At 47.9% G+C, this 25,599-nt stretch overlaps 1 protein-coding gene, 1 non-coding gene and 1 pseudogene across 2 annotated transcripts; 1 reads left to right on the plus strand and 2 right to left on the minus strand.

Annotated features, from left to right (window-relative positions):
* Nucleotides 1–1,498: 1,498 nt before the first annotated feature.
* S100A10 (S100 calcium binding protein A10) lies at nt 1,499–11,581 on the minus strand. Its single transcript, XM_074349443.1, has 3 exons — nt 11,348–11,581; nt 4,797–4,949; nt 1,499–1,912 (listed from the first exon to the last, which is right to left on the minus strand). The coding sequence occupies exons 2-3, from the start codon at nt 4,926–4,928 to the stop codon at nt 1,751–1,753; spliced, it is 294 nt and encodes a 97-aa protein (XP_074205544.1). The 5' UTR covers nt 4,929–4,949; nt 11,348–11,581; the 3' UTR covers nt 1,499–1,750.
* TRNAT-AGU (transfer RNA threonine (anticodon AGU)) lies at nt 5,989–6,064 on the plus strand. The gene has a single exon. It is a non-coding gene; the product is annotated as a tRNA-Thr (tRNA).
* Nucleotides 11,582–17,527: 5,946 nt separating the features above from the next.
* Nucleotides 17,528–18,810, minus strand: LOC105071783 (small ribosomal subunit protein uS10m pseudogene; annotated as a pseudogene).
* Between the last annotated feature and the right edge of the window lie 6,789 nt (nt 18,811–25,599).

A 25,599-nucleotide genomic window follows, 5' to 3' on the forward strand; every position in this document is an offset into this window, starting at 1 on the left:
CAGAGGCAGAACGCAGAGAGATGGGAACCCCAGGTGAATGTTAGGACCAGGGAATTAATTTATAACCCAGGAGCCAGATACTTTCTGGAAGCAGTCGCCAAAGATTCTGCCCTAAGTCCAGGAAAGGGGGACCCCAGGCTGATGACAGTCTCGGGGTCAGTGGTGACAAGGACCCTTTGTGCCCTTCTTGAGGGACAAGGAAGTCACCGCCCACCCCCATGCATGTCCCTGTTAGGGGGATGCGAACAGGAAGTTGGCCTGGCAAGTGGGCGGCCCACCTGCTGTCGTGGGAGGTACAGGTCAGAGATGCAGGGAAAGAGAGGCAGGGCGATGGGTGTGCTTGTTAGTGTGGACTCTGCCGTGCATTGTGTGGTTCTGGAGCTGCTAGGCTTAGCAACGGCTTCACAGTTCAGCAGGGAGCTTCCTGAGCCAGCAGCTCCCTCGGGGGTCCAGTTCTACAGCATGGATTTGGGAATCATTCCTGGAGTCCATTTTTTAGCTCCCCTCCGCCATCTAATTATCATGTAGTAATCCCTCTCTTTGTAAATCTGCTGATGTAACCCTAGAGCTGCAAAGCTATCAGCTGTCTTACGCTGTTCATTTGTTGGCTATGACAAAGCACAACGGTTGGCATTTTATTTCTGACCTTGATTTTATTACAGATATCCTTCTCCAAAGCTAGCTTTGGACTCTCCTGTTTCCCTTTGCATGCTTTTCTGTGTGATGGTGGATGACCTTACACTGAACTCTTCCCCAGAAGTATGTTGTTTCCATCTTCACTGACCAATTTAATTGGGACAATTTCATGTGCCAATTCACACATCATCTCTCCATAAAAATACAGAGTATTGTATTATTAGTAAGCCTAGCTATTATAATAACAGCAGTGGAGTGCATGTGTGCCGAAACTTGTAACAGGCGCAGAAAGGGCTGGGAGAAACATTTTGCAATTTATCAAGACATAAACACCGGCATTTCACTTGCAACACAAAAGCACTACACCATTGTATGGCTCACGCCTCGCCTACTTCCTGACATCTCAATATAGTCACAGCATCTCACGACAACTCAAAAAATGTTAATGTGACAGTTACTGACGCATCACACTAGACTGTTTTTTGATTAGTTGTCTTAAATGGACTTATTTTTACCCTAGAATTTTTGCTGAAACTGCTATGAAGAATGGACTCAGACGTCTCAGGTATTCAACGTGCTGGTTAGAAAGGCGCTGATTTAACTGGGCAGGACTATGCTCAGTAATTACAGAATTAGAATAGATTCCTGAAGTGCCTTCTCTTAATCCTTGGAGATTTTTCTCTTAGCTAGACACAGCTGCAGGCAGATCCATTCAGAAGCCTGAGTGGAGAGTGCTTCCCATTTCGCGGGTTCTGCGGACGGAGCTCCGCCTCGCGCTAGGCGCCCAAGGGCGCGCGGGCCCTCTGTGAAAGGAGGCAAGGGACAAGCATTTCTGAAGAAGGAACAAACGTTCTGTCTTGAATTCAGAACTAAAAAAGGATTTGGTTTATTGAGGGCAAGAGGATGCAAGCAATATAAAAATCAAAAGCTTATCTGGCTTTAAGTGACTTTTCTCTCTCTGCTTCTCCAAGGGGAGTTGGGTTTTATTTGTACATTTTCTAAGGGTCCCAATCTGCTCAGGAAATCCTTATACAGGGGGAAGCTGTGGGGCAGATTCCTTAAGCGACCCTTTGGGAGACTTCTTATCAGGGCAGGAGCGACTGCTCAGCGCGGCCTACTTCTTTCCCTTCTGCTTCATGTGCACCACAAAGTAGTCATTGCATGCAATGGTGAGCCCGGCGATCAGCGAGAAGAAGCTCTGGAAGCCCACTTTGCCGTCCCGGCACTGGTCCAGGTCCTTCATTATCTTGTCCACGGCCAGGGGGTCTTTTTGATTCTGGAAAAAAAAAAAAAAAAAAAAAAAAAAGGCAAGAAATATCAGTCAGTGGTTGCAATGACAGTCTTCTTTGAGTTTCTTCTCCTAATCATTTGAATTCTTGGTTTAGGTCATAAGTGACATTTGGAGGTCTCCTAAATGTACTTTACTGCTTTGAGGGAGCATTTCAGTAAATTCATATTTAAAGCTGGGCAGGAGGTTTCCGTGGCATTCTTTCATGCACCTATAGAGACCCTGGAAACAAGCCTGTTTCCAGAAAGAGGAGATTCAGTGCCAGAGGAGGGAGACCCAGGACTCTGAGCCCTCAGTTCACTGGGAACCCAGCACGGCCTTCTGACTTGCTTTTCTTACAGTCTGTTACCACAGTTTTCAAAATCATAAGATTCTGCCTAAGAGTCACCCCAAACTCCCCCATCTTATAGTTTAAATTGACATTCTCTTAATAAGCTTTCATTCCTGATAGCGTGGTTAAGTCCTTTAAAAAGGAAACTCCTTTTGAAAGATCTCATAAGATTATTTGAGGAGTAAGTTTCAGATCATTGTCCTGTGGATTTTAAAGAGGTGCTACTGATGCCATGGGCTGTGTCAGGGTTGAAGAGGACAGGCAGGTGGTCCTCATCTCTTGGCACCGCTGAGGCCAACCTAGTGCGGCTCCACATAGTCTTGGCGAGATGACCTGTTGTAAGTCTCACCGCTGCATGAGCCTCTGTGTAGCAACTAAGAACTGAGGTTGGACTAGAATGTCTCTAAGGTCACTTCTATTCTTAATAAGTTGGTCAGTCTACGCCGTCCTGTGCTCTTTGCTGGGTGTTTTACGTTGGACGTACTTCAAAAGCAGTCTGTGTGATGGAGTCATAAACTCCCTGTGACGCTCGACGCGTGGAGCCGAGATGCGCAGGCAAGATCCTCCCCATCCCTCTTTTTCGGTCTTGCTTCCGTGGTGATTGGCTCGATCACTCCCTTTTGCAGTGATGATGCTTAGAAGTGGGAAAGTGCAGTTTCTCCTGTCGGGTCTGTGCCATCAACCAGAGGGAAATACGGCTCTTTACAGGCGTGAAAGGGCTCACGTAAAATATTTATGAATTCCATTGATTGTATATGGGTGAGGGGACTGACACTCAAGCGTCCCAAGTGTGCTGGATGTTTCTAAACTGCACTCAGAAATCCCTTAAGTAAAGGAGTGAAGAAGCAGTGGCATTTCGTATACGCCCTAAACCATCAACTAGACCCTGTTCTGTTCAGCTACCTCTGCTTTTGGTGGGTTTCAGCTAATTCTGGCCTCAACCCCAGCTTCCTGGCTGTGGTCAGAAGGAGTGAAATTTGGATGACATAAGGGGTCAACTTTAGAAACAAAACACTCTGTCAGTGCAGAGAGTGTGGGTGTGCCTGGAATTATGAGCCCATGCTTGGAATAAATTACACTGCAGTGTTCAGTACTTGGTGCTACATACATCCTTTATGTTTCTCAAGCCACAAAGCCTTTAGGAGGAAGGGTCTGAGTCTCATGTGATAGTCATCCCGGCTTCTGTGCAGCAACACCGTTAGCAAGTGCTCAGAAGCAGACCAAGAGCACCTTTGTTTGTGTAATGGGCAGGCTCCCAGCGAGCACACTTGGTCCTTGAATTTTATGCTTGCCTCGAAGGATCACAAAAAGTAAAAGCGATCTTGGAGATAACCAGGCCCAGCCCTCTCATTTTACAGAGGAGGGAAGCTATGCCCCAGTGTCAGGGCAGAGCCAGGTCTTCTAACTCCCGGCCTGGGGCTGTGTCTCAGAACCGTACAAAAGCAGAGCAGCAGTACCCTCTAGCTCACGTGCTAGCTGCAGCCCTCAGAGACGAGTTAAGCTATTTATATGTTTATTGACTGGTATTGATGACATGTAAATCACTTGCACTACAAAGCCCTGTGTTTACTGAGGCGGCAGTTGGGGCTTGGCTAATGCTGTTCAGCACGCAGGGGACAAGAGGCAGGACCCTGCCTTTGCCCATCACCTCCTTCCCCTCTTTAGAGCCGAAAGCGTGATTCCACACTGAGCACAGTATCGATCCCTTCAGGTGACTCTGGCTGTGGCAGGGAGAGAAGGGCCTGCATTTCAGTCTGGTTATTTTTTAGGCAATGTTTCACCACCAGTGAAATGCAGCAACCACCTCCTGAGGGCTCAGGTGTAAAAGGACAGCTGTGCCTTGGGGCCTAATGTCCTGAGTGATGTGTCTGAGCAGGTGGCTGATCCTGGTCTGCTCCTCACGGCACCCTCAGGCTGTCAGAGGTGAGGCATAAACTCAAACTGTGCTCCTGTGTTTTCACAGCGTTTTCAATGTGAAAAGCAGTTATTTCTGGAGCAATGCTTGGCTCTCATCCAACAGATACTTGACACCATTCCTTTAGATTAGAGCTGGAAAAAAATTTTCTAAAAGCCTTTATCTGGAGGTATTTAAGAAGGGAGATTCAAGTTGCTCAAAGTGGATGTGACCAGGATGTGGTACCTCCAATGCCAGGCTGGTGGACCTTGAGGGCAACCAGGCAGCCTGGTGGATTATTCTCTGGTGAAAGGCCTTCTTTCCTGCAAGTCTGCCTCAGTGGACACAGATGGCTCCAGATGGAATCTTTCTAACAAACCTCGTCTTTGGTGATTTCTGTGTAGTCTCATTTCATCTCCAAACTGTAAGCTCCTTGAGCACAGGGGCCGTGTCTTCTTTACCTTCTGTCTCCCTCCCAGTATCTTACAAACAGTAGGCACTCAGTAATGTTTACTAAGTAAATGAATGAAAACACCTTTCTAGTAGTGACTTCCAGAGGGAAAGGGTGGAAAGAGGAAGGGAGAGGAACCAGGGCCCAGAAGCATCGATCTTCATGCCTGGTTCTTTCTGAGCCTTTCCACACTTACTTCCAAAAATCCAGGGAACTCCTTTTCCATGAGTACTCGCAGGTCCTCCTTTGTTAAGTAGCCTTTATCCCCAGCAAATCTGTGAAATGTGAACATCATGGTTTCCATGGCGTGTTCCATTTGAGACGGCATTTTGGTGAGGTCTGTTGAAGCCTATTAAAGGATGTAAAGAAACGGAATTTACATTAACTTTTAAGCCACAGGCACTGCCGTTCTTTTGAGGATGGCTGGAGGAAGGGAGATGACCTCATCCATTCAATCCTTTCCAGCTGTAAACGCCCATGACTATAAGGACCGAATCACCCCAGGTTTTGGGCCTCCTGCTGATGGAAGGAGGCACCCCAGGTATTGATGTTCTGAATGAGGGATTTATCCAGGTACCTGCTAATTTTGGATAAATCACCTAATGAAGGATAAAAACTCTGATCGTTTGAAAAAGCAGGATCAGGGACCCCCCTTTTAACTGACAGAGCACCTGCTGAAAGAACGGGTGTTTCACATTCCTCTTGGCACTGGTAAATGGGACTCTATCTTAGATATGGCTGAGTACCAAGCCCCACACAGTCAGGCCTGCTTAATATGAAAACTCTGGCTCTCCAAGCTTAACCAGGTAACCTGGTTCAGTCTCACTCTAGGGTTTAGAAATCTGCTTACAAAATGAATCTTGCCTGCTGGGTACGTATTCTTTACTAAAGTTCTGAACTCGTTAGCGATTGTAACAAAGATACTTGCATATTAGGTGGTAATGTGCAGATGCCCTACCCAAATAAAAGCTTCCCCAAAGCCCATTATCTACTTCCTCGGGAAGGAACAAGTAATAGTATGCCCTAATTCTTTTGAGGACTTGATATATTCTTGGCAGCGCTTGACAGAAGAGCTACTTTTACAGACCGGGGTACAGTGGGGAGAGGAAGAGCTTTTCATTGTGAATAGTTTAAAAGAAAGGAAAGGGAACACGTCAGGTCGTTATGTTCAAGTATAATGACTGGTGGCGTACATCTCATCCAGACCCAGTGCCTGGTACTTAATAGAAGCTCAGTGAATTCTGCTTAATTGGAAGGCATGCTTTGGCCAGAACAAAGTAGCTTTGGCTAACACCACCTAAAATCACGACTGCAGAGGAAGCAGGTCAACTTGAATGGAGACTGTAACACCACTCAAAAACAAAAACAAAAACAAAAAGTCATGGCGGGGAGGGTATAGCTCAGTGGTAGAGAGCACTGTGCTTAGTATGCACAAGGTCCTGGGTTCAATCCCCAGTACCTCCACCGAGAAATAAATAAACTAATTACCCCCCACTCCCCCCAAAAGCCACAAGAATAGTCTTTGATCCCAGGTTGGAGGAGGGGCTGGTGCCTTCTCTGAAGAGCCCCAGCAGGAACTGGAGACATGCTTTCAGTCTGGTTCTTGTTGCTGACATACACGTGCTCAACACAGATCCCTGAATGCTGTCGTTCAGAGGAGAATGTGGGATTGAGCAATTACGCTGAGTCAAAAATCCCACCCCCAGAAAAGTACAGGAATCAGCACGCCAAAGAATGTGCTACTCTAGAAGAATGCAGTAAACCAGAGTCAGGCATGATTCATCTGGAAGGCAGTTCTCTTCGAGAGAGCAGCAAATTCTAGGTCCACTGTGGGATGAATTCCAGGGGAACCACACCCTTTTCCCTCTCTTCCCACACAGCCAGGATCTGGCTTCACACGGCAGTGGGCTTGGAGGGAGTCAGCCTTGCCTGGATTGGCTCTGAAGTCCAGCAACTCAAGAGAACTGGACTGAGTCACCTATGGGAGAAGGCTGTGGCATCCGACCCCAGATCTGAAGTAACTCAGGAAAGGAGGCAGCCACCACGCGAGTTTAAAAATACCTGTGTCCCCGCTCAGAGTGGCAGAGCACTTCACAACCGATGCCCAAAGATCCCAGAAACTGGAACTGGCTGTGGGCACCGAGATCACTTCCATCACAGGGCAGCGCCGAAGGAAAATGCATTGCGAAGCCAGAGAAGTAAGAAAGGGACTGCAGGACGTTAAGGACCCCTAAACGGGGAACCAGGCTAATTTAGGGGCTTCTGAGAAAGTTGTAAGGCTGAGGAGGTCCTGGCCACCCTTGAATATCTTCTTCAAGAGAGTGAGGCCAGCCTTCCCTGAGTGAGCACTCGGGTCTCGGGTCACTCCAAACCCAGCCCCAGGTTGTCCATGCCCATTGTGAAGGGCCAGGAGCGCTCCTGGGCCACCGGAACCCCCTCTGCAGCCTCCCCTCGCTGTTTATTCAGCACATGGGCTGTGGATGCAGCAGCCAGCCGGACTCCCTATTTGTCTGCAATAAGAACGCAGAACAGGGGCCAGTCAGGAGATGTGAGGTAGTGGGAGTGAAAATAGCTTTGAAAACCGGAGGAGATGACCAGTCTCATCAGGAACCAGCTGACCAGCGCTATGAGCAAGTTACTCTGTTCTGAAGGGGAAGCCAGCACACTGGTTTTAAAATAAGATGAAGGAAGAGGGGGAAACGTGATGAACACTGCTCTCCGGGCTAGCAGATGAGCTGCGCAGCTCTCCCACAGGGCTCGGAGGCCCACTGAGTCCGCCCGCCTGGCCCTCCCACCTTGGGCGGGGCCTGCCGGGCTGGGGGCAGCACTGACCGTAGGTTGCTAAATTAGCTGCACTTGAGGGTCTTGAATCCAGCATTTCCAACCCCTCTGCCACTGCCGGGCAGGGTTGGGACTTGGAAACACACACTGGATGGCGGCGGGCCTGGGGCTGAGAGACAGCAATGTCCTCTCTGTCCCCCAGACAACCTACTCCTGCACCTGAAACACTCAGTCCATGTAATCATTTACCTGTGTCTCTCCATCTTAGGTTTAAGTTCCTCTAGGTTAAGAACTGTGAATTATTCTGTCTTATCCACGAACTACTAAATAAACGTTTGCTAACGAGAGAATGAATGAATCAAACAATCCCTTTGGCTGGAGCTGAGGTGCAGGTGTGATTACCCAGGTCTGGGCTGAAACCCTTGCCGCTCAGAGCTCTGTGGGAGGAGGTGAGGGCTGGGAAGGGCCAGGAGAGCGGCGGCCTAGGAATGAACAGCAGAGTGCATTCCGAAGCAGAGGAGAACACTGTGTGTCCTGCTGAACAGGTCAGGCCACCCACAGGACTTTTCTTTCTCTTCTCACTCTTGCTGTCACCTCGAGTTTTGGTTCATCCCACTTTACCGCCCTCTCACTGGGTTTCACAGGATCTATCTACCTCATTGTTCATCTACTTTTTATTGAATCATTTTATTCTGATGTCTGTCCACAGGTCTGAAGAGTGGAAGCTCAGATGTCTTTCTCTGTGTAGTTTTCTCTACAGAAAAGAATTCTAGGCTCTACAAATTTAGTCACAGTGTTGAGAATTCAGTTTTCCATTTTTGCTTTTCCTAGACTGAGCAACTATTTTGCATCACCCAGTTATGGAGTTAAGCACACGTGCACGTGCACACATAATACACCGGCGCTCCCCACCCGCCCAGCTCCATGGTGCCTGCCTTTGGGGAGTTCACCAGCTATGTCATACTGTTTAAAATTGTATCCTGAATTCTAGTTACTGTGTTTCTGTTTCCTTCCCCACTAGATTGTGTGGGCTCCTGGAGCAGGGTCCAACTAGCTAGCACCCTGCCCTCAGAGCTTGCTCAATGAATCAGTAAAAAAGGAAATGGGAACAATATAAATTTTGATCCTCCTGGGAGTAGCAGGGAAGCAGGAGGCCTCACAAAGTGTCTACTCCTAAGCAGTACCAAATGTTTGCTCTGGACTCATGCCCAGATCCAGGCCATAATTTCAAAAAGGAGGCTTCTAAAGAGTAAGAGGTCTGATTCACTTTGCTCTTCTGTGTCATGTCCATACCGCAGTTTTCTTACAGCCCACCCAGAAAGTAACTGGCAGAGTGTCACTAAAAACAAACATCTGTTACCTAAAATGTGTTTAAGGTTTCCTTCCTTTTGCTTTGGCGATTTTAAAAAGAAAAAGAAAACTGAATTCCCTTTAGGGATCAAATTCTTTCAATGGATCTGATCCAGGCTGTCCCTCCCATCTTTCACCGGACATAAAACTCACCCACCAAAAAAGTGGGCAGCAAAAGAAAAGTTCCAGATGCAATCGAGGAGGAGAAGGAGGAGGAGGTGGAGGAGGAGGAGGAGAAGAACCTCCGAAGCCTTCTCTACCACAACAGAGTACATTCAGTTTTCCTTAAAGAATTGTCAGGCATCAGCCAGAATAGGCAAACAGCCATTGCAACAACTGCTGTTAAATCCATTGGTGGATTGGGTGGTAATTATTTAATGGAGGGCTAGGAAGTGCTGAAAATAGTTAAAAATAAGCAAATTCATTCTTTTTACATTTGATGTGTGATCCCCAATATTATTGAGTTTCCAGGAAAACGAGAAGCTTAAGAAAGATCCTAAAACTTCAGTCTAGCTTTCCCAGCACTCTGAGTGCTAATTTACACATTATAACTCTGAAAGGATTCTGTTGTTTCCCTCAGCTTTAAAACACTGGACTGTATCAAGGGCACACCAAGTGGGTAGTGCTCTAAAAGTCACATTTTTTGGAGCTGTCTGTGGAAAGCAAGAAACCACCCAGTCTCAGCTCCACACAGCCCAAGGCCTGACCTCACTGGAGTGGCTGCTGGACAGGCAGACCTGGGAGGAAAAGGCCCATCTGATGTGTGCAGGAAAAGCCAGGGAAGAGCATCAGCTGGAAATCAAGGTGCTTTCTGCCCTGCAGACCCGCAAGAAAGTTTGAAGAAATAAGAATCTCCAAATAGTGGATCAAGGACCACGATGAAGAGAGTAGTTTCTGGCTGTCAAGGAAGGACTACATCATTTGGAAGAGATGATGACATGGAAATCAGACAGGAATCTCTAGGGACAGGGCTGATGAAGAAATTTCATATGAGTTATATGAACTCATTCCTGCCCTAACCCCTGGCATTATCTTTTGCAATTTGCTGCAACACATCGGAGGCAAAGATCACTGATAGGTTTCCATGAGCCTGGTCTCACCTGAAGGGCAGGATGTAAAAATCGACTGCTGCAGGCTGAAATTCAAGCTGCAGGGGAAAAGAATCTGTAGCTACTGGGGACCTCTTAACGGGAAAAGCTATCTCCCAAGTAAAGCTGAGGCAGCCTGCCAGCAGGCATACAGGCGGATAACCCAGCAGCGGTCCTGCCATGGCCCTGCCAATCTTAATTGCAGCCCTCACCCACAGGTCAGTCAAGAAACCTGTCCTTCAGATTGCTGGCCAGTCCTGGTGTGACTCACTTCCTCTTGGAAAATGCTCTCTAAGATGGCACAGTTCCCATTTTCCTTCAGGGTGTGTTCTGCCTGAACCACCAGGCAGAGAGAAGCTGGGACCATCAGCGCCACACCCACATGGTCTCACAACTGAGTCGCAGGCCTCCACTAGGTGTATCCGGGAGCCCTTTGTGCTAACCACGCCCTGCAGAAAGCTCCCAGCTCGAGGGAGGGGAAGGGGTGGGCCTAAAGTATTCCAGAGTTTGGCTTAATGTATTCCAGAGTCTGGCCCAGGACTAAGCGGTGCCCCGCCCACAGCCAGCAGCTCTGCTTCATATCCCCGCAACCTCCAGCACACCCCCCCCTCGCCCCCCGGCCAGGGTTTCAGTTAGGTGGAGCCCGGATGAGGCTGGAGAGTGCAACATCCTGGGCTGGGGGTAGCCAAGCGCCATTCCTTTGGCCAAGCTCAAGTTGTGACCAGGTGCCAACGGCTCACTGCACTGGGCCAGCTTATTCTGGGTTGGGATATCCTTCATGAAGCCTGCTCTTCCTCTATCTCTGTATAGTTCCACTTGTTCAATTCAGATAGCAAGAAGGGAACCCTTTCTGTACAAATATCACTTCACATACCCCACTGTGCCCACCTCCACCCCGCAAAACTGCTTCGTAAAGAAAACAAATGGACCTTCTTCCATCCGTTGGCAGTAAGAACCTTCCCGTCTAGCAGACAAACAACAGGAAGCCCAATCTGAAGCATCGGGGAGTGGGCCTCAGGAGTGTCCTTTAGAAAAGGAGCCGCCAGCCCTCCCCGAGGACCGTCCAGCTAGAAGGAGGAGGAGGCTACGAATATCTGGACAGAGGGCAGCCTGCAGCCGGAGCCCACAAAGAAACAGGCGGGCCAGAAGCGGGGGTTTGGATAACTGGGGAAATTAGTAGAAAAGTGAGCGTAAAGAAAAACAGAAAGGTAGGAGACAGCAGCGCCCAGGACACCAGCACGGAGGTACTGTAGTAAAGGACAAGTGCCCCCTCCTCCCGCCCCCGAGGATGTGGGGGGTCGCGCCGCAGTGGGACAGGCGCGCTGCTCGCCACGCCGGGGTGTGGCCCAGAGCGCGGAGCAGCGGATGCCCCCGCATCCGCAGTCGATTCCCGACCAGCACCCCGACCCCCGGCGCCGGGGACGCCGCGCGACGCCGGCCCCGCGAGCCGGAGCAGCCGATGTGGAGGTTTCCCCAGAGCGAGGGGTCTGGGGCCGCGGACGGCCCGGGACTGGCGGGCGGAACTCACCTAGGCAGGAGGCGCGGCGGGGACTCCGGGCTGGCTGGGACGCGCGGCCAGTGAGCAGATCGCCGTGGGCTGGGCGCCTTAGTACGTGGGGGCGGGGAGGGGGGAGGCAGGAGGAGCCTGTGCCGGCGTCGGGGCCTCTGCTCACCCCACCCCTTCTCCTCCCTCCTCTTCCTGCCCCCTCCCCCCGCCCCAGCGCTCACACCCCAGGCGCAGCGCACCCACCGCTCTCCCGCAGTGCAGAGGAGCTCCTTCAAGCCTCCACCCACCCCCAGTGAGAGCAACATTGTAAACGTCTCTTCCTACTCGAATGCTCTCGAATGTGTTAGGACGTCCCCACCCTCGGCCGTGCCCTTCCTCTTGGGTTTGGTTTTGGAGAGCGAGTGAATGTGGAAATCAAGGAATTCAGCCGTTTTGCGGGTGGAGTGCGCTGGCCCAGAACGAGATTTTTAGCGGCTCGTCTGTAACCTACAGGTCTAGGAATTAGTTTCTAGATGACACTGGAGGGAGGGGCACGTGGAGTCCTAAAGACCGCGAAGGCGTCAGGCTTGGTCAATCTCAGATTAGGCCTTAGGAGGCTAGTTCGGAGGGGCTCCGGGGCCTCACCCCCGGCTCGGCGGCCGGCTTGCGGAGAAGCAGAGTTCCTGCCTCGGCCTGCCCGCTGCCCGCGGTTGGGGAGGGAGGGTGCTGCCTGGCTTGGCCTCAGGGCGGTACAAACCCTTTGTTGAACTGGGGATTTACCCCTCTTAGTGTGACTGGTTTCACTTAGTCGAGAGTTCAGTTTCAACTATAGTTGCTATTGTTAACACCAGCTTCAAAATCTCCTTCTTGTCCTGAAATAGGCCTGCTTGGGTCTCAAAGCCCGTTAGAAGAAATTTGGAGAAAATGGAAGTGTTTCCTAGCTGACACTATTCCCTGCGCACCCCCCCCCCCCGCCTTAGACGTTTATTGTAGTTTAGGGTTAACTGCAAACTACTAGCAGCTGTTGGTGAAAAAGGGCCCAGGGCCAAGTCCTGGGTTTTCCTTTGTTCCCAGGGGAGGTCCTGGGAGGAGTGAGTGATCCCAAAGGAATGAGCAGACTTGGGGAATCCTCCAAGTGCCACCATGTGACTAATCTTGGCTCCTGCCAGGAAAACTCCGCTTGTATTGCAGCTCTCACTCTGCTGAGTTCCTACAATCCTGTTGCTACATGTTCGGGGGAGGTCCTGCGCAATCTTCCCATAGGCTCCCTAAGTTCTTCCTAGGCCCCCGGTTACAGTCAAGAGTGGAGAAAATCCTGGATCCCTTTAGTTCCAGGAAAGATGCAGCTGGATTTAGGATCGGAGCACCGGAGTTTGCATATGCTATACTGCTTATCTGATTTCTTCATTTGATTCACAAACATTTAGGGGCTCTTAGAGTATGTGTTAGGCCCTGGGGATTCGAAAATCGGAAAATCGGTCCCAACCCTCAAAGAGCTTCAAGTTATGTTGGGAGATAGGTGAACAAGCAGTGAAAATCCAGTGAGCTCAGTGAATGGTCAAGGACACTATGGGACACTGTGAGAACACTGAGGAGGGGGTCTCCAAGTTCCTGTGGAGTGATTGCCGAACAATTCCTGGAGGAGGAACATTTAATAGATATTAAAAAAAAAACAATAACATTTATTGTGAGTTTTAAGTCTGATTATTAAAAAAGGTTACATTCCTGCTGTGCCAGCTGCTGAGGGCGCAGCGGTCAAAGTGCAGGGTGGGCGCCGGCTCTGCCCTCCGCAGCGCTTTTCACTCTAGGTGCTGGGAGGGCCACGGAGCTCTGAGTACCTGCTGTGCCTGTGACCTCTCTCGAGGGCAAATGGTCCCAGGCAGTTCTTTCTCCAGAAAGTAGTTACATACAGTGTACAAACGCGCATACGGTGGAGCCAGCTCTGTTTTCCTAGTGACAGCTGGTCAGACCAGGGTCTAGCCCCTGAGCCAGAGCTGTCCAGCAAGGATGGGGAAGTGGCTGGGGGAGAGGGGAGATGTGGGGAGAGAAGACTGAATGTCCTTCAAAGGCATGGGGACAGAGGCTTTGGACAGTGTGGTTCCTGGAACAAAGAGGAGGCAGTGTGCGTGCTCACCACCAGGCCCACGGCGTGCTCACCACCAGGCCCACGGCGTGCTCCAGTGTACAGAACGCTGGGAGCAGGGCGCAGCGTTCTGTCTACTAATGAGGCAGTGTTGGGTATTTTCCCATTTTTCCATGCCACTAGCAAGAAAACCTCTTACCCAGTGATTCTCAATTCTTAGGTTGGTGGTTGCAGCAAAGAGGGCAGGTTGTCCACCAAAAGTGTGTGTTCTTCCCATCATAGTGTAGAGGTGTTGCTGAGAAGTGGCTGCCAGGCCAGAAATTATGTTCCTAGTGCCCCTTACATCTACGTGATACTCTGGGACCAGTCACTGGCAGAATGGGGCTGGAAGCTATGTATGTCACCTGCAGGCCAAGGGGGTTAAGAAGTGACTTTTCCACATTCTTTCTCTCCATTTGCTGGACTCTGAAACGCTAGGGGTGGAAGAGCCACAGTTGGAAGGAGCCTGGGTCCCTGAGTCACTGAGTGGAGGAAAACCACTAGCTGACCAGGAACATCTTCACTGGGCTAGTTATGTGGGTGGGAAAGAACCCAGGAACTGGAGAATTTATTTGTTACAGCATAACTCTAATGAATAGAGTGGCATTCTTTTGAATGCTAGTATTTTTGGCAGCATACTCAAAAAGACTAAGTGGCAAAACTACAACGAGGTATCACCTCACACCCGTCAGAATGGCCATCATCAAAAAGTCTAGAAATGACAAATGCTGGAGAGGATGTGGAGAAATGGGAACCCTCCTATGTTGGTAGGAATGTAAATTGCTGCAGTCACTGTGGAAAACAGTATGGAGGGTCCTTAAAAAACTAAAGATAGACTTAACATATGACCCAGCAATCCCATTCCTGGGCATATATCTGGAGAAAAGTCTAATTTGAAAAGATGCATGCACCCCAATGTTCATAGCAGCACTATTTACAATAGGCAAGACATGGAAGCACCGTAAATGTCCATTGTCAGGTGAATGAGGGGAGGGTATATATAGCTCAGAGGTAGAGTGCATGCTTAGCATGCACAAGGTCCTGGGTTTAATCCCCAATACCCCATTTAAAAAAGAAAAAAACCTAATTACTCCCCATCCCTCCCCAAAAAAAGCACTGGAAAAAAAAACCCCAGTTGAATGGATAAAGAAGATATGGTACATACACATAATGAAATACTACTGAGCCATAAAAAAGAATGAAATAATGCCATTTGCAGCAACATGGATGAACCTAGAGATTATCATACTAAGTGTGGATTCACTAACATGTGGAATCTAAAATATGTCACAAATGAAGTTATTTATGAAACAGAAACAGAAAACAAACTGATGGTTACCAAAGGGGAAAGGAAGTTGGGGAGAGATAAATTAGGAGTTTGGAATTAGCAAATACAAACTATAATATATAAAATAGATAAACAACAAGGTCCTACTGTATAGCACAGGGAGCTATATTCAATACCCTGTAATAAACCATAATGGAAAGAACATGAAAAAGAATATATGTATATATATATATATATGTAAAACTGAATCACTTTGCTGTATACCAGAAACTAACACAACATTGTAAATCAACTATATTTCAATTAGAAAAAAAGATTAAATGGCACATACACTAATTACACTATTATACTGATCACACTTCAGGATCATGGTGGCACTGTTCAAGTCGAATGATCTACTGCCTTGATAACTCTCTCTTAGATACTCAAAGGGCAAAGTTCTGGCAGGTCTGGCAAGTGCACAGTTTCTTTGTTTCTTCATACTCATCAGGTTATGCCCTGCACCACACAGAAACCATGGGCAGCCAAGTTCTGTCTGCCCAGACACTGTGTTAATGGCCTGAATCATAACTGTAGCAATAGGAAACTTTATCCATCAGTTACAGAGCCCTCGTAAGGAGTCACAGAGGTCCTCTGTGGCAATTTGGTTGAGAATTACTGATTTACAGTTCCCTCGTCAAGACTTTTGCCGGCAACCCCAAAAACAAAACAGAAAAACAGACCCCCAAGTGTGGCTTTACTAGTGCAACCTAAATAGGGAAATATAATTTATTAAATTTTCCCCATATTGTTTAACATTTACAATGTTATCAGTTTCTTACTGTCACATATAATAATTATATATAAAAGGGCTGTTTTTGAATAAACATCTTTGCCCACAGGTTTATTTTCTTAGGATAGATTCTTGTCAGGGACTACCATTTTTGTTTGTTTATGTGGGTCTTAAAGGGTAAACAGGGGCTGACAGGAGGGAAAAGCACGTATCAGAGCAGGGAATTGCGAGGTATCTTATCTGTTCCACGAATTGCCCCACTTCTGCATGGGGAGAGCGCAAAGTCCCTTAGGGCCTTAGATGGCGATGAGTCCCTAGAGGTGCCTTTCTTGGGGGAACCTGGGATGCCCTGAACATGTTCCTGAACCAAACTTGGGTCTGCTTGCCTGTGAGCAGTAAAGCCAATCTACTGACATCAGTTTGTGCCGAAGGAAAGTGCAGCATTAATTGTAAGGCTGAAGACAAGGAGTCTGGGGCAGCAAATGCTCAGAAAACCCAAACCCTCTGATGGGTTTCAGGGAAGCAGTTTTAAAGGCAAAATGAGGGAGGGGAGTTACAGGGTGTGTGATCAACGCATGCACAATTCTCTGATTGGCTGGTGGAAGGTAAAAGGGTGGTGTCACAAAGGTTTACGTTGTTGTCGGTCTTCATACCCCAGTAGGTCTGGGGGCCCTGTGCTCACGGTCAGCAAGTAGTTACCGTCTCCCATTTGGTGGGGGGTTTTAGCATCTGTAAAACAACTCAGGAAATGAGCATCAGATACTGTTATCCAGGTACTTCAGGAAGGAACTCAAGATTCTGTGACTGTCATATGGCTGATCTACTGTTTAAATTCTTATTAGTTCTTCTGGCCCAACTGCTGTTTTTGTCACTACATGTTCACATCCTTTCAGTCACTTACCAACTGAGTGGCTCTGGGAAAGTCATCTCACCACGGTGAACCTGTCTCCTAAAGAGTGAAATAGGGCTAGACACCCATCTTCTGGGGTGGTGGCAGAGTGAACCAACTCCTGGCCGTGAGGGCATCCAGCTTGGCCCCAGCACACAGCAGCTTCTGGACAGCAGGTCAGCTTCCGTGTGATCCCTGGCCGCAGAAAAGAAGATTTAAGGGGGCTAGGCTGGGCTGCTCTGTGGCCCAAGGTCTCTGGTGTGGGATTTGTGGGTGAACACCTTTGAGCAGACCTCCTTCTGGGCACTGGGAGGGCTCCACTGAGGCTGCGTTGGCTATGCTGACTTATCTCTTTGAACAGCAGAAGCTGAAGGCCTTTTTTTTTTTTTTTTTTTAAACACTGGAGGACTCTGAGCTTGGAGTGGAAACCGTCTGCTTTCTTCTGTAGGTGAGCTGCACATTCTAGTGATTACAACTTACTAAATATTTACAGAGTGCCTACTAATACCCAGAATGTTCTGGGGGCTGGAGATGTGTCAGGGACCAAGACAGACGAATTTCTGCCTTCATGGGCCTTACAGTCTAGTGGGAAAGGCAAATAAAATACAAGTAAAGCAGAAAAACAAAACTAATATAAAATTTTTGGCAAGTTGTAATGAGTGCCTTGATGGGAAAAACAAGAGTTCTGAATGAGAGAACTGAAGTAGAAAGTCAGGGAACACTACACTGATGAGGGGACGTTTAAACCTGACTTAGAGGAAGAAGAGAAACTGGCTGCAAATAAGGGAGAGGCTAGAAGGAGGCTTTCTGGGTGGAGGCAAGAGTGTGTGCAGAGGCTGGGAGGTGGTGAAGGGCTTGGTCTGAGATGGGGATTGGAAACCACCAGTGTGCCTGCAGCAGGGGAGCACGGGGGAGGGGGCTGGACATTCAGAGAGATGGTATGGCTACAGAACAGAGGGGTTAAGAGCCCAGAATTGGGAGTGACTCATATTTTCTCTACCACTCATTCGCTGTGTGATTTTTTCCCCTGATTCTTGTTGTTTATTGATCATTTTTGTCGACACCATCTTCACTGGAGACGCCCTCCACTTAACATGCACGTCTGGTCCACCCTCATTTCACATCCCAGCGCAAGTGGTCTCCCTTAGACTTCATGACTTGCCTTCTTCTTTTCCCTCTGGTATTGTCTCCCAGGTTGGCTTCTGGATGTGTTCTGGTAACTGTTCTAATTTTGTCTTTGTAACTTCCATGGCATCTCCCTCAGGTAAGTTTCGCTGAGTATATTCCAAGTAGACATCAGCTGTACTTCCAGTGAGATGTTCTAACTCTAAGCATCTGTAAAGTGTTCTCATTTCATGCTGAACTCTGCGCTTCTGGAAAATGTGCACTGATTTGAGAAGAGTAAATCGCTCTGTTTTCCTTGGAGGTTCATGTACTTTGATAGAGATATCACGTTCTTTAGCAGCAAGCATGGCAAAACATTCATAACTGTCCAATACAGCCTTATCATGGCCTGTTACTGAAACTGACAGGCGCTTATATAATGTGTCTGGTTCATCAGAAATGGTTATCATAGGCTTGGTCAAATCCTTGGGAACATCAATGTGTGAGTTTGAAAACTGTACCCGCTTCCTATTGGAACTGAGGATGAAGCCACTATTTTTGGCTGTACTGTTCCTGTACTGATTACAGGAAAATTCCTTGAATCCTGCCGGCCCAGGGCCAGCTATGTGATCTTGAACACATCACATCGACCTTTCCAAACCTCAATTTTCCCATCTGGAAAATGGACTTAAAGGAGTACCTACCTCCAGGGATGTTGTGAATATAAATGAGAAAATGCATGTAAATACTTGGCAGAGGGCCTGGCACATAGTAAGCACCCCACTCGTGTTAACTATAATTATTATTAATAAGTGGGGGGTGGGTTGGAGCCAGACAGACCTGTGTGGGGTCCTGGCTCTGCTGACGATTGTTTTATGCCACGGGCATGTGAGTCTCTGTGCCTTCTGTTTCCTCATCCATGAAGTGGGCTTCAAATGCCTGTCCTGGGGGGCAGTTATTATGGGGATTATATGAAGTGATTTATGTACAAGGCCTTTCAATTATTTTAAAGTGTTTTCCTGAATATATCCAGCCTCTTAGAAAACACTCAAAAAAAGAGACAGACAAAGCCTTGAAAATTAGTCACAAGTTTATGGGTCTGCTTGTGTTATGGACTGGGTGGCCAACAAAAAAACCCCTGGGAATTCTAAACCTCTTTTTCCATCCTTTAGTCATGAGGAACTCTGATTTTTCATGTCTTCTCAAAGAAGGAGGGGAAAATGACGCTGTACTTTGAGTTAGGTAATCATCCCAGAACAGAACACCAGTTTGTCTGGACCCCGAGAATGCTTACCGTTGGAGAGAGCTCTGCAAGATAGAGCCTGCCCATCGTGGGCTGTAGTCTGCCAGTCTCATATGCAGTTACCTTTTCTTTTCTAAAGCTTGAGAGGAAGTGGTGTTTCAGACAGAAATCCTGAGGGCTGTATGAAGGGGAAAGTTGTTTAACAGATAGATACTCTGTGTTCATGGATATTGGAATGTGGCTGGGGAGGGCTTAGACCCACAGAAATGTGACTCTGTGGGGCCCTGGTGACTCAGACTCCCTGTGACAAGCTGGCTGCTCGGTATAAAATGAAGCTTTAACAATATTAGCCAGCAAGTAGCTCTGGGGTTTCCCAGCAATCCTGTTTCAGGGCTGGAAGCTAGGAGAAGCTGCTGTGTGGGGGTGATGGGTGGTGGTTTGTACTGGGAGAGGGTGTGTCCTTGCTTCCTAGCTAATGCTGTGGGGCCCTCTGGCGGCTGCAGAGAGAATAGCTCTGCAGTGGGATTTGCTTTCTCCTGAATGGTCCTGGCTGAGTATGGAGCAGGAAGCCTTTGTCTAGAAACCCAAGGATTGAAAATGGTGCTGGGAAGTGTACTGAGCTGGCTTGAGACAGATGTTGCCATTCTCTCATGCCTTTGGTAGCATTCTCAGGGTTTCAGTAGTGGAAATGGTAATGTTCTGTGTTTACGATAAAAAAAAAAGCACGAAATTAATGAAAATAGAGACGTTAGGTTCAACATTGCTTGGTGCTGTATAGATCAAGACCTCAACTGGGGCACAGAATTTAATCAGTTTTATTGGTTAGCTTTTAAGTGAATTCAGTCTAACAGTTTTGATCACAAATATTTTGAAAGCCAAAGTGCCTGGGTATTAGAGGATATACTTGCTGTTAATCAACGGGGGCATCTTCGAGGTCTATACTAGTCATATCATGTAAGAACAAAAAGTGTATTCCAGGTCTCACTTACTAAAAATTAACACGACAATTTCATAGTCTACAAATCTCTGTCTCATGTGTTATCTCATGTGTCCCTTATAATCAGCCCAAGGAGTATTTTAGATTGATTAGTGTTATGAGTATAACATTTTATTGTGCTTTATATATATTATTCCTAAATCTCACAGAAGCCCTGTAAGACAGATGCTAAGTTTGTTTTCAGATGAGGAAGAGAGGCTCAGAGAGGTTAAATAGCTTACCTGAGGGCATATATATGGCCCTATTAGAACCCAGATAAGCCTAGGCTCAAAGCCTCTTTCTTGCCACTGCACCACTCTGCCTTTCTCTGGGGAGAGCAGTGACAAGGACAGCTGCTTAGGAACATAACCATAATCTAGGCAGGAACATGGGATGTTCACAAATAGCTCTGATAGGAGGTAGTGTGTGTGCCAGTGTTGTGCAGGTGTAGACAGTAAGATCAGTAGGAATTCAGAAGAGCGGCCCCTTCACTAAGACCCTTAAGAATAACTACACGGGAGATACAGGATTTGAAATGAGCCTTGAAGGCTGGGTCGCTATCCCTTTGATAGGCATCAGTGGGGCATGTGGAACAGGTGCTGAGGGGAGGGCAATCCAGGGGAAGGAGGAGCACAAATAAACACACAGAGGGGCGAATGGGCAGGAGAAGCAGCAAACGCAGCTAGGAAAAGGGTCTGGGTGAGGGATAAAGGTTGATTATTGATGCCTTTTTTTTTCTTTTTAGTATTTAATGAAAACAGTGGTAAGAGGATTAGAATATTGGGGTTTGATTTCAGGTTCTCCCATTTGGCCCAGGACCTGGCCCCACCCACCAGCAGGCAAACACCAGCTCCAGGACTACCAGGGCCCTGCATCCAGAGATCTTGGGATCTAGCTCTGCCCACCAGTGAGCTAGCACTAGCCCTGGGACCCCCTGGACCTCAGCCCCACCCACTAGCGGTAAGACACCAGCTCTGAGACCCCAGGGCCCTGCAGCCACAGATGCCAGGACCTGGCATTACTGGAAGTGGCCACTAGCCCTGGGACTCAGCTTCACTGATTGGTGGCTGGGCACCAGCCCTGGCATCTCCGGGATCCCCCACCCACTAGTGGGCAGACACGAGCCCCAGCCTACCTTGGCAGGACACAGCCAACATATCAGGAGGCTAGCACCAGTCCCAGGAATCCCCCAGGCCCTGGCCTTCACTGCCAACTGTCCAGCACCATCTCTGGGACATCTTGGGCCCCTCAGCTAGTGGACTGACACCAGCTTCAGGGCCCCCAGGGTTCTGTAAACAGAGAACTCAGGACATGACTCTGTCCACTGGACACCAGCTCCAAGATACCGTGGACTCCTCAGCCAGCTGCCCCTGGATCCAGCTGCACTCACCAGCACCAGCTTTGGGATACCCCAGAACCTGCAGTGATCTGTGTCAGGAACTGGACCCACCTACCAGCAGGTCGACACTAGATCCAGGAACTCTGGCCTCACAACCATCCATCCCAGAACCTGGCTTTGCCCTCCAGTGAGCCTGTACTAGCCCCAGAACCACCCCCCCCCCTCACCGGGGTTCCAAAGCCAGCTACCTCATGGCCCAGCCCCAACAACCAGCAGTTGGCAGCCTCCACCCAAGGCAAGGCCTGGCAGCCAGCTGGACCAGGGGTCAGTCACACCAACCAGACTGCCCACAGTAGTCAGCCAACACAACAGAAAGACCCAGGCAACCATCCAAGGGGCACCCCTAGAGAATATAGCTCTCTGGTGGCCAGAGGGGAGTGCACAGCAGGGACTCATAGGACATTTTCTATAAAAGGCCACTTCTCCAAGGTTGGGAAATATAACCAACCTACCAGATACACAGAAATAAAAACAGCAAATTAGGTAAATGAGGCACCAGAAGAACATGTTCCAAACAAAAGAACAAGATAAAACCCCAGAAGAACTAGGTGAAATGGAAACAGCAATCTATCTGGTGAAGAGTTCACAGTAATGCTCATGAAGCTGATGGAAGAACTCAGGAGAATGGATGGACACAGTGAGAAGTTTTTAATAAAGATTTAGAAAATATAAAGAACCAAAAAGAGTTGAAGAATACAATAATTGAAATTAAAACAAAATACACTAGAAGGAATTGATGATAGATCAAATGATACAGAGGAGCAGATCAGTGAGCTGGAAGACAGAGGAGTGGAAATCACTGAAACTGAACAGGAAAAAAAAAAAGAAATGAGGACAGTTTAAGAGAACTCAGGGAAACATCAAGTGTACTAACACTCACATTGTAGGGATCCTAGAAAGAGAAGCGAGGGGGCAGAAGACATATTTGAAGACATAATAGCTGAAAACTTTGGGAAAGGAAACAGACACCCAGGTACAGGAAGCATGGAATCCCAAACAGGATCAACCAAAGAGGACCACACCAAGACATGTTGTAATTAAAATGGGACAAATTAAAGATAAAGAGAGAACATTAAAAGTGGCAGGGGAAAAGCAACACACCACACACAACGGAACTCTCCAAGGCTACCAGCTGACTTTTCAGCAGAAACTCTGCAGGAGAAGGGAGTGGCACGATACATTTAAAGTGATGGATGGGAAAAATCTTCAACTAAGAATACTCTACCCGGCAAGACTCTTGTTCAGATTTGATGGAGAGAGCAAATGTTTCACAGACAGGCAAAAGATAAAAGAGTTCACCACCACCAAACCAGCTTTACAAGAAATGTCAAAGGAACTTCTCTAAGCAAAAAAGAAAGGGCTACAACTAGAAACATGAAAATTACAAAAGAAAAAAAATCTCATCGGTAAAAGTAAATATTACAGTTAAGGTAGTAAATCAACCACGTACAAAGTGAGTGCGAAGGTTAAAAGATAAAAGTAGTGAAATCATCTGTATCCACAGTAAGCAGCTGAGGGACACACAAAACAAAAAGACAAAAATATCATGAGAAATGATCATCGGGGGAGGGATTGTTAGAATGCATCTGAAATTAAGAGATTAGCAACTTAAAATAATTATGCATGTACATAGATTGCTATATATAAATCCCACAGTAACCAGGTTCTCTGATGCATTAGCTTTGAGCCTTAGGGCAAGTCCCCTAACTGATACAGGAAAATGGGACATGAGAGGATGACCCTGTCCCAGGTCTCAAGCGGGTCCCTGGGACACGCCCCAGGTGAGGGTCCTTGGCTTTGCACAGGAGAGAATTCAAGAGTGAGCCGTAGGTGAGTTAAGGTAGGTTTACTTAGGGAGATGTACACTAGAGCGCAGGCTGTCTCAGAAGGCAAGAGAAAGGCCAAGAGGTGCGGGGTTGGGTGTTTAAAGTAAAAGTAGATACACACTCCATAGACAGAGTGTGGACTGTCTCAGAAAGCAAGAGAGAGAGAGCGCGAACGGGACTGCGAGGCATGGTGTTGGGCGTGGTGTTGCTAGTTCTTATATGCTAACAAGTGAGGACTGTTCGAACTGCTATGGGGAAGAGGCAGGGATTCCCAGCAATTGGGCCACCGCCCTCTCTTTGACTTTCCATGGTTAGCTTTCGGAACGTCATGGCACCTGTACTTCCCCAAGCTAGTACATTACAGTGTGTATTATGAAGCTCAAGGTTCACTGGGGGGCGAATCTTCCGCCATCTTGGGTCTCCACATCTGTTGGGAGTTGACTTTTCCACCATCTTGGTGCTAATTGCTGTGTCATTCCTTTAATGGCTGTTTCCTGCCTCCTTCCTGTCTCATCACCTCTTCGAACCTATTTTTTCATCTTCAAAGTGAGTATAACAATAACCAATATTTGGAACACCCATTGCATTTTACAAATCAGTATTCGTTCAGGTACTGAGTGCCAACTATATGCCTGGCATCATCTAGACGCTGAGGATATAGAAATAAAGACATAGTCTGTGCCTTCAGTAAACCCAGCCTAGTAGGGGAGGTGGGCAAATAAAGCAACATGTAAGGTGAAAAGTATCATGGCCAAGGTGTCTCTGGTCGTTGCTGGAGTGCAGAGCGGAGAGCAGAGATGGGGAGTTAGGGGAGGCTTCCTGGAGGAAGAGCCACTTGAGGCTAACCTGAAGGAAGAGTAAGAGCCAGGTGAGGAAGGTGGGGGGATGAGGGAGTAAGGGAGAGGCATCCAGAGAACTGTGGATGGTTTGGAAGGTTGAGTGGACACGCGGATATGTATTCAGAGGTTTCAGAAGATCAGGACATAGAAGCCATCAAGGGCCAGATCACAAAGAGCTATTGGTGCTGAGGGAAGGAGTGTAAACTTAATTTTGAATACTGTGAGAAACATTAAAAGTTGAATACTTATATACATTTTCTGATTATAAAAGTAATCTGCATCCATTGATAGAAAAATGAAAAATACAGAAACATATAAAGAAAAAGAAAGGGAGCATCCAGAGATAACCATTGTTCATATTTTGGTAAATATACTTGACTAATGTGTACGTATAGGTCCATTACATCTTGGCTGCTTAAAATGGGGTTCATGGAGCAGCAGTGTTACTGAGCAAAAGTCCACGTGCCCAATGCACAGTCAGGCCAAACAGACCGGAATGTAGGAGTCTGGAGCAGAGGAAGGTTTATTGCAGGGCCGAGCAAGAATGTGTGGTTCGTGCTTGAAAAACCCAAACTCCCCTATGGTTTTCAGGGAGGTTTTTAAAGGCAAAATTTGGGGTGAGGGCTGCAGGGTGTGTGACTTCTGATTGGTTGGTGGTGAGGTAACAGGGCGGTGCTCCAAGAATCTTGTGCTTGACCTGAAGTTCCCATCCTCCACCTGAGTGGGGGCCTTAGTTCCTGCAGAGGAACGCAAGCATTGTTATGTATATTCCTTAAGGAACCAGGACTCTGCCCCAAGGCTGCTCTGTTGTTTCTTGACAGTTCCTCCCTTGGCTCTGCATCCCCTCCCTTCCCAGATTAGCAACTGTTTGAATCTGCCTTTTGGAACTCAGGGAGGGCCAAGGAGGCTGAATGAAACCTATTTCCTACTAAAGAGAAATGGGGGACACGGAAAGGATTTGAGCGGCATCACCTGGGAGCTTGTGAGAAATGCAGACCCTCAGGGAATCAGAATGTGCAGCTGGAGTGCGACAAAGCTGCGTGGCAGTGCGATCTCAAGGGGTTCAAGGAGAGGGAGAGCCAGGCTGATCAGAGTGGGAAGGAAGGCTTCTGGGAAGACAGGAGATTTGAAGTAAGTTTTGTGGAGTATGTGGAATTAGGTCCAAGAGAGGGGAGAGAAAGGACAGATGCATTAGTGGTGAGGATACGGTTTGGAAGTGTATTAGAGTTCTCCAGAGAAACATAACCAAGAGGATGCATACAGATACGTATAGGAGGAAATTTATTATAGCAGTTGGCTCATGAGGGGACAGAGGTCGTTGAGAAGTTCCATGATGCGCTGTGTGTGACCTGGAGATCCAGGAAAGCTGGTGGTATAATCTGGTTCAAGTCCAGAGGCCTGAGAATTTGGAGGACTGATGGTTCAAGTCCCCAAAGGAGTCTAAGAATCAGAGCCAGGAGAGTCCAAGTCTGAGAGCAGGAGAAGATGGATGAATTCACCCTTCCTCCGCCATGTCTGATCCCGGTAAAGCCATTGCAGCAGCGGCGGGAGAGAGCAGCCTGACTGCCGGGAGTTGAGGAGGTTCACGGGGCTGAAACGAGGTTGGGGGGTCTAGCACTTACCAGGCTACCTCTGCTGCCCACTTGGTATTGCATGGACACCTTCCCCAACCTTCACACTTGGTTTTCTTCCTCTGCCAGAAGTTCATCTCTTTATGGGCTGGACTTGCAACGTTCCTGAATCGTCTTTGTTTTGCATCTCTACCAGAAGCCCTTGGTGACGCCACACATTATGTTTAGGGATAACGTTGACACCAGGTCGCTGTGAGGCTAAAAC

This window comes from Camelus bactrianus, chromosome 21, assembly GCF_048773025.1.
Source record: "Camelus bactrianus isolate YW-2024 breed Bactrian camel chromosome 21, ASM4877302v1, whole genome shotgun sequence".
In the NCBI taxonomy this organism is placed as follows: Eukaryota; Metazoa; Chordata; class Mammalia; order Artiodactyla; family Camelidae; genus Camelus; species Camelus bactrianus.

Bases quoted from the DNA above. Each gene is read 5' to 3' on its own strand.
- S100A10 (XM_074349443.1), bottom strand. From the start codon at position 4,928: ATGCCGTCTCAAATGGAACACGCCATGGAAACCATGATGTTCACATTT. The intron at 1,913-4,796 runs GTAAGTGTGGAA...TTTTTTTTCCAG, and splicing joins AGTTCCCTGGATTTTTGGAA to AATCAAAAAGACCCCCTGGC.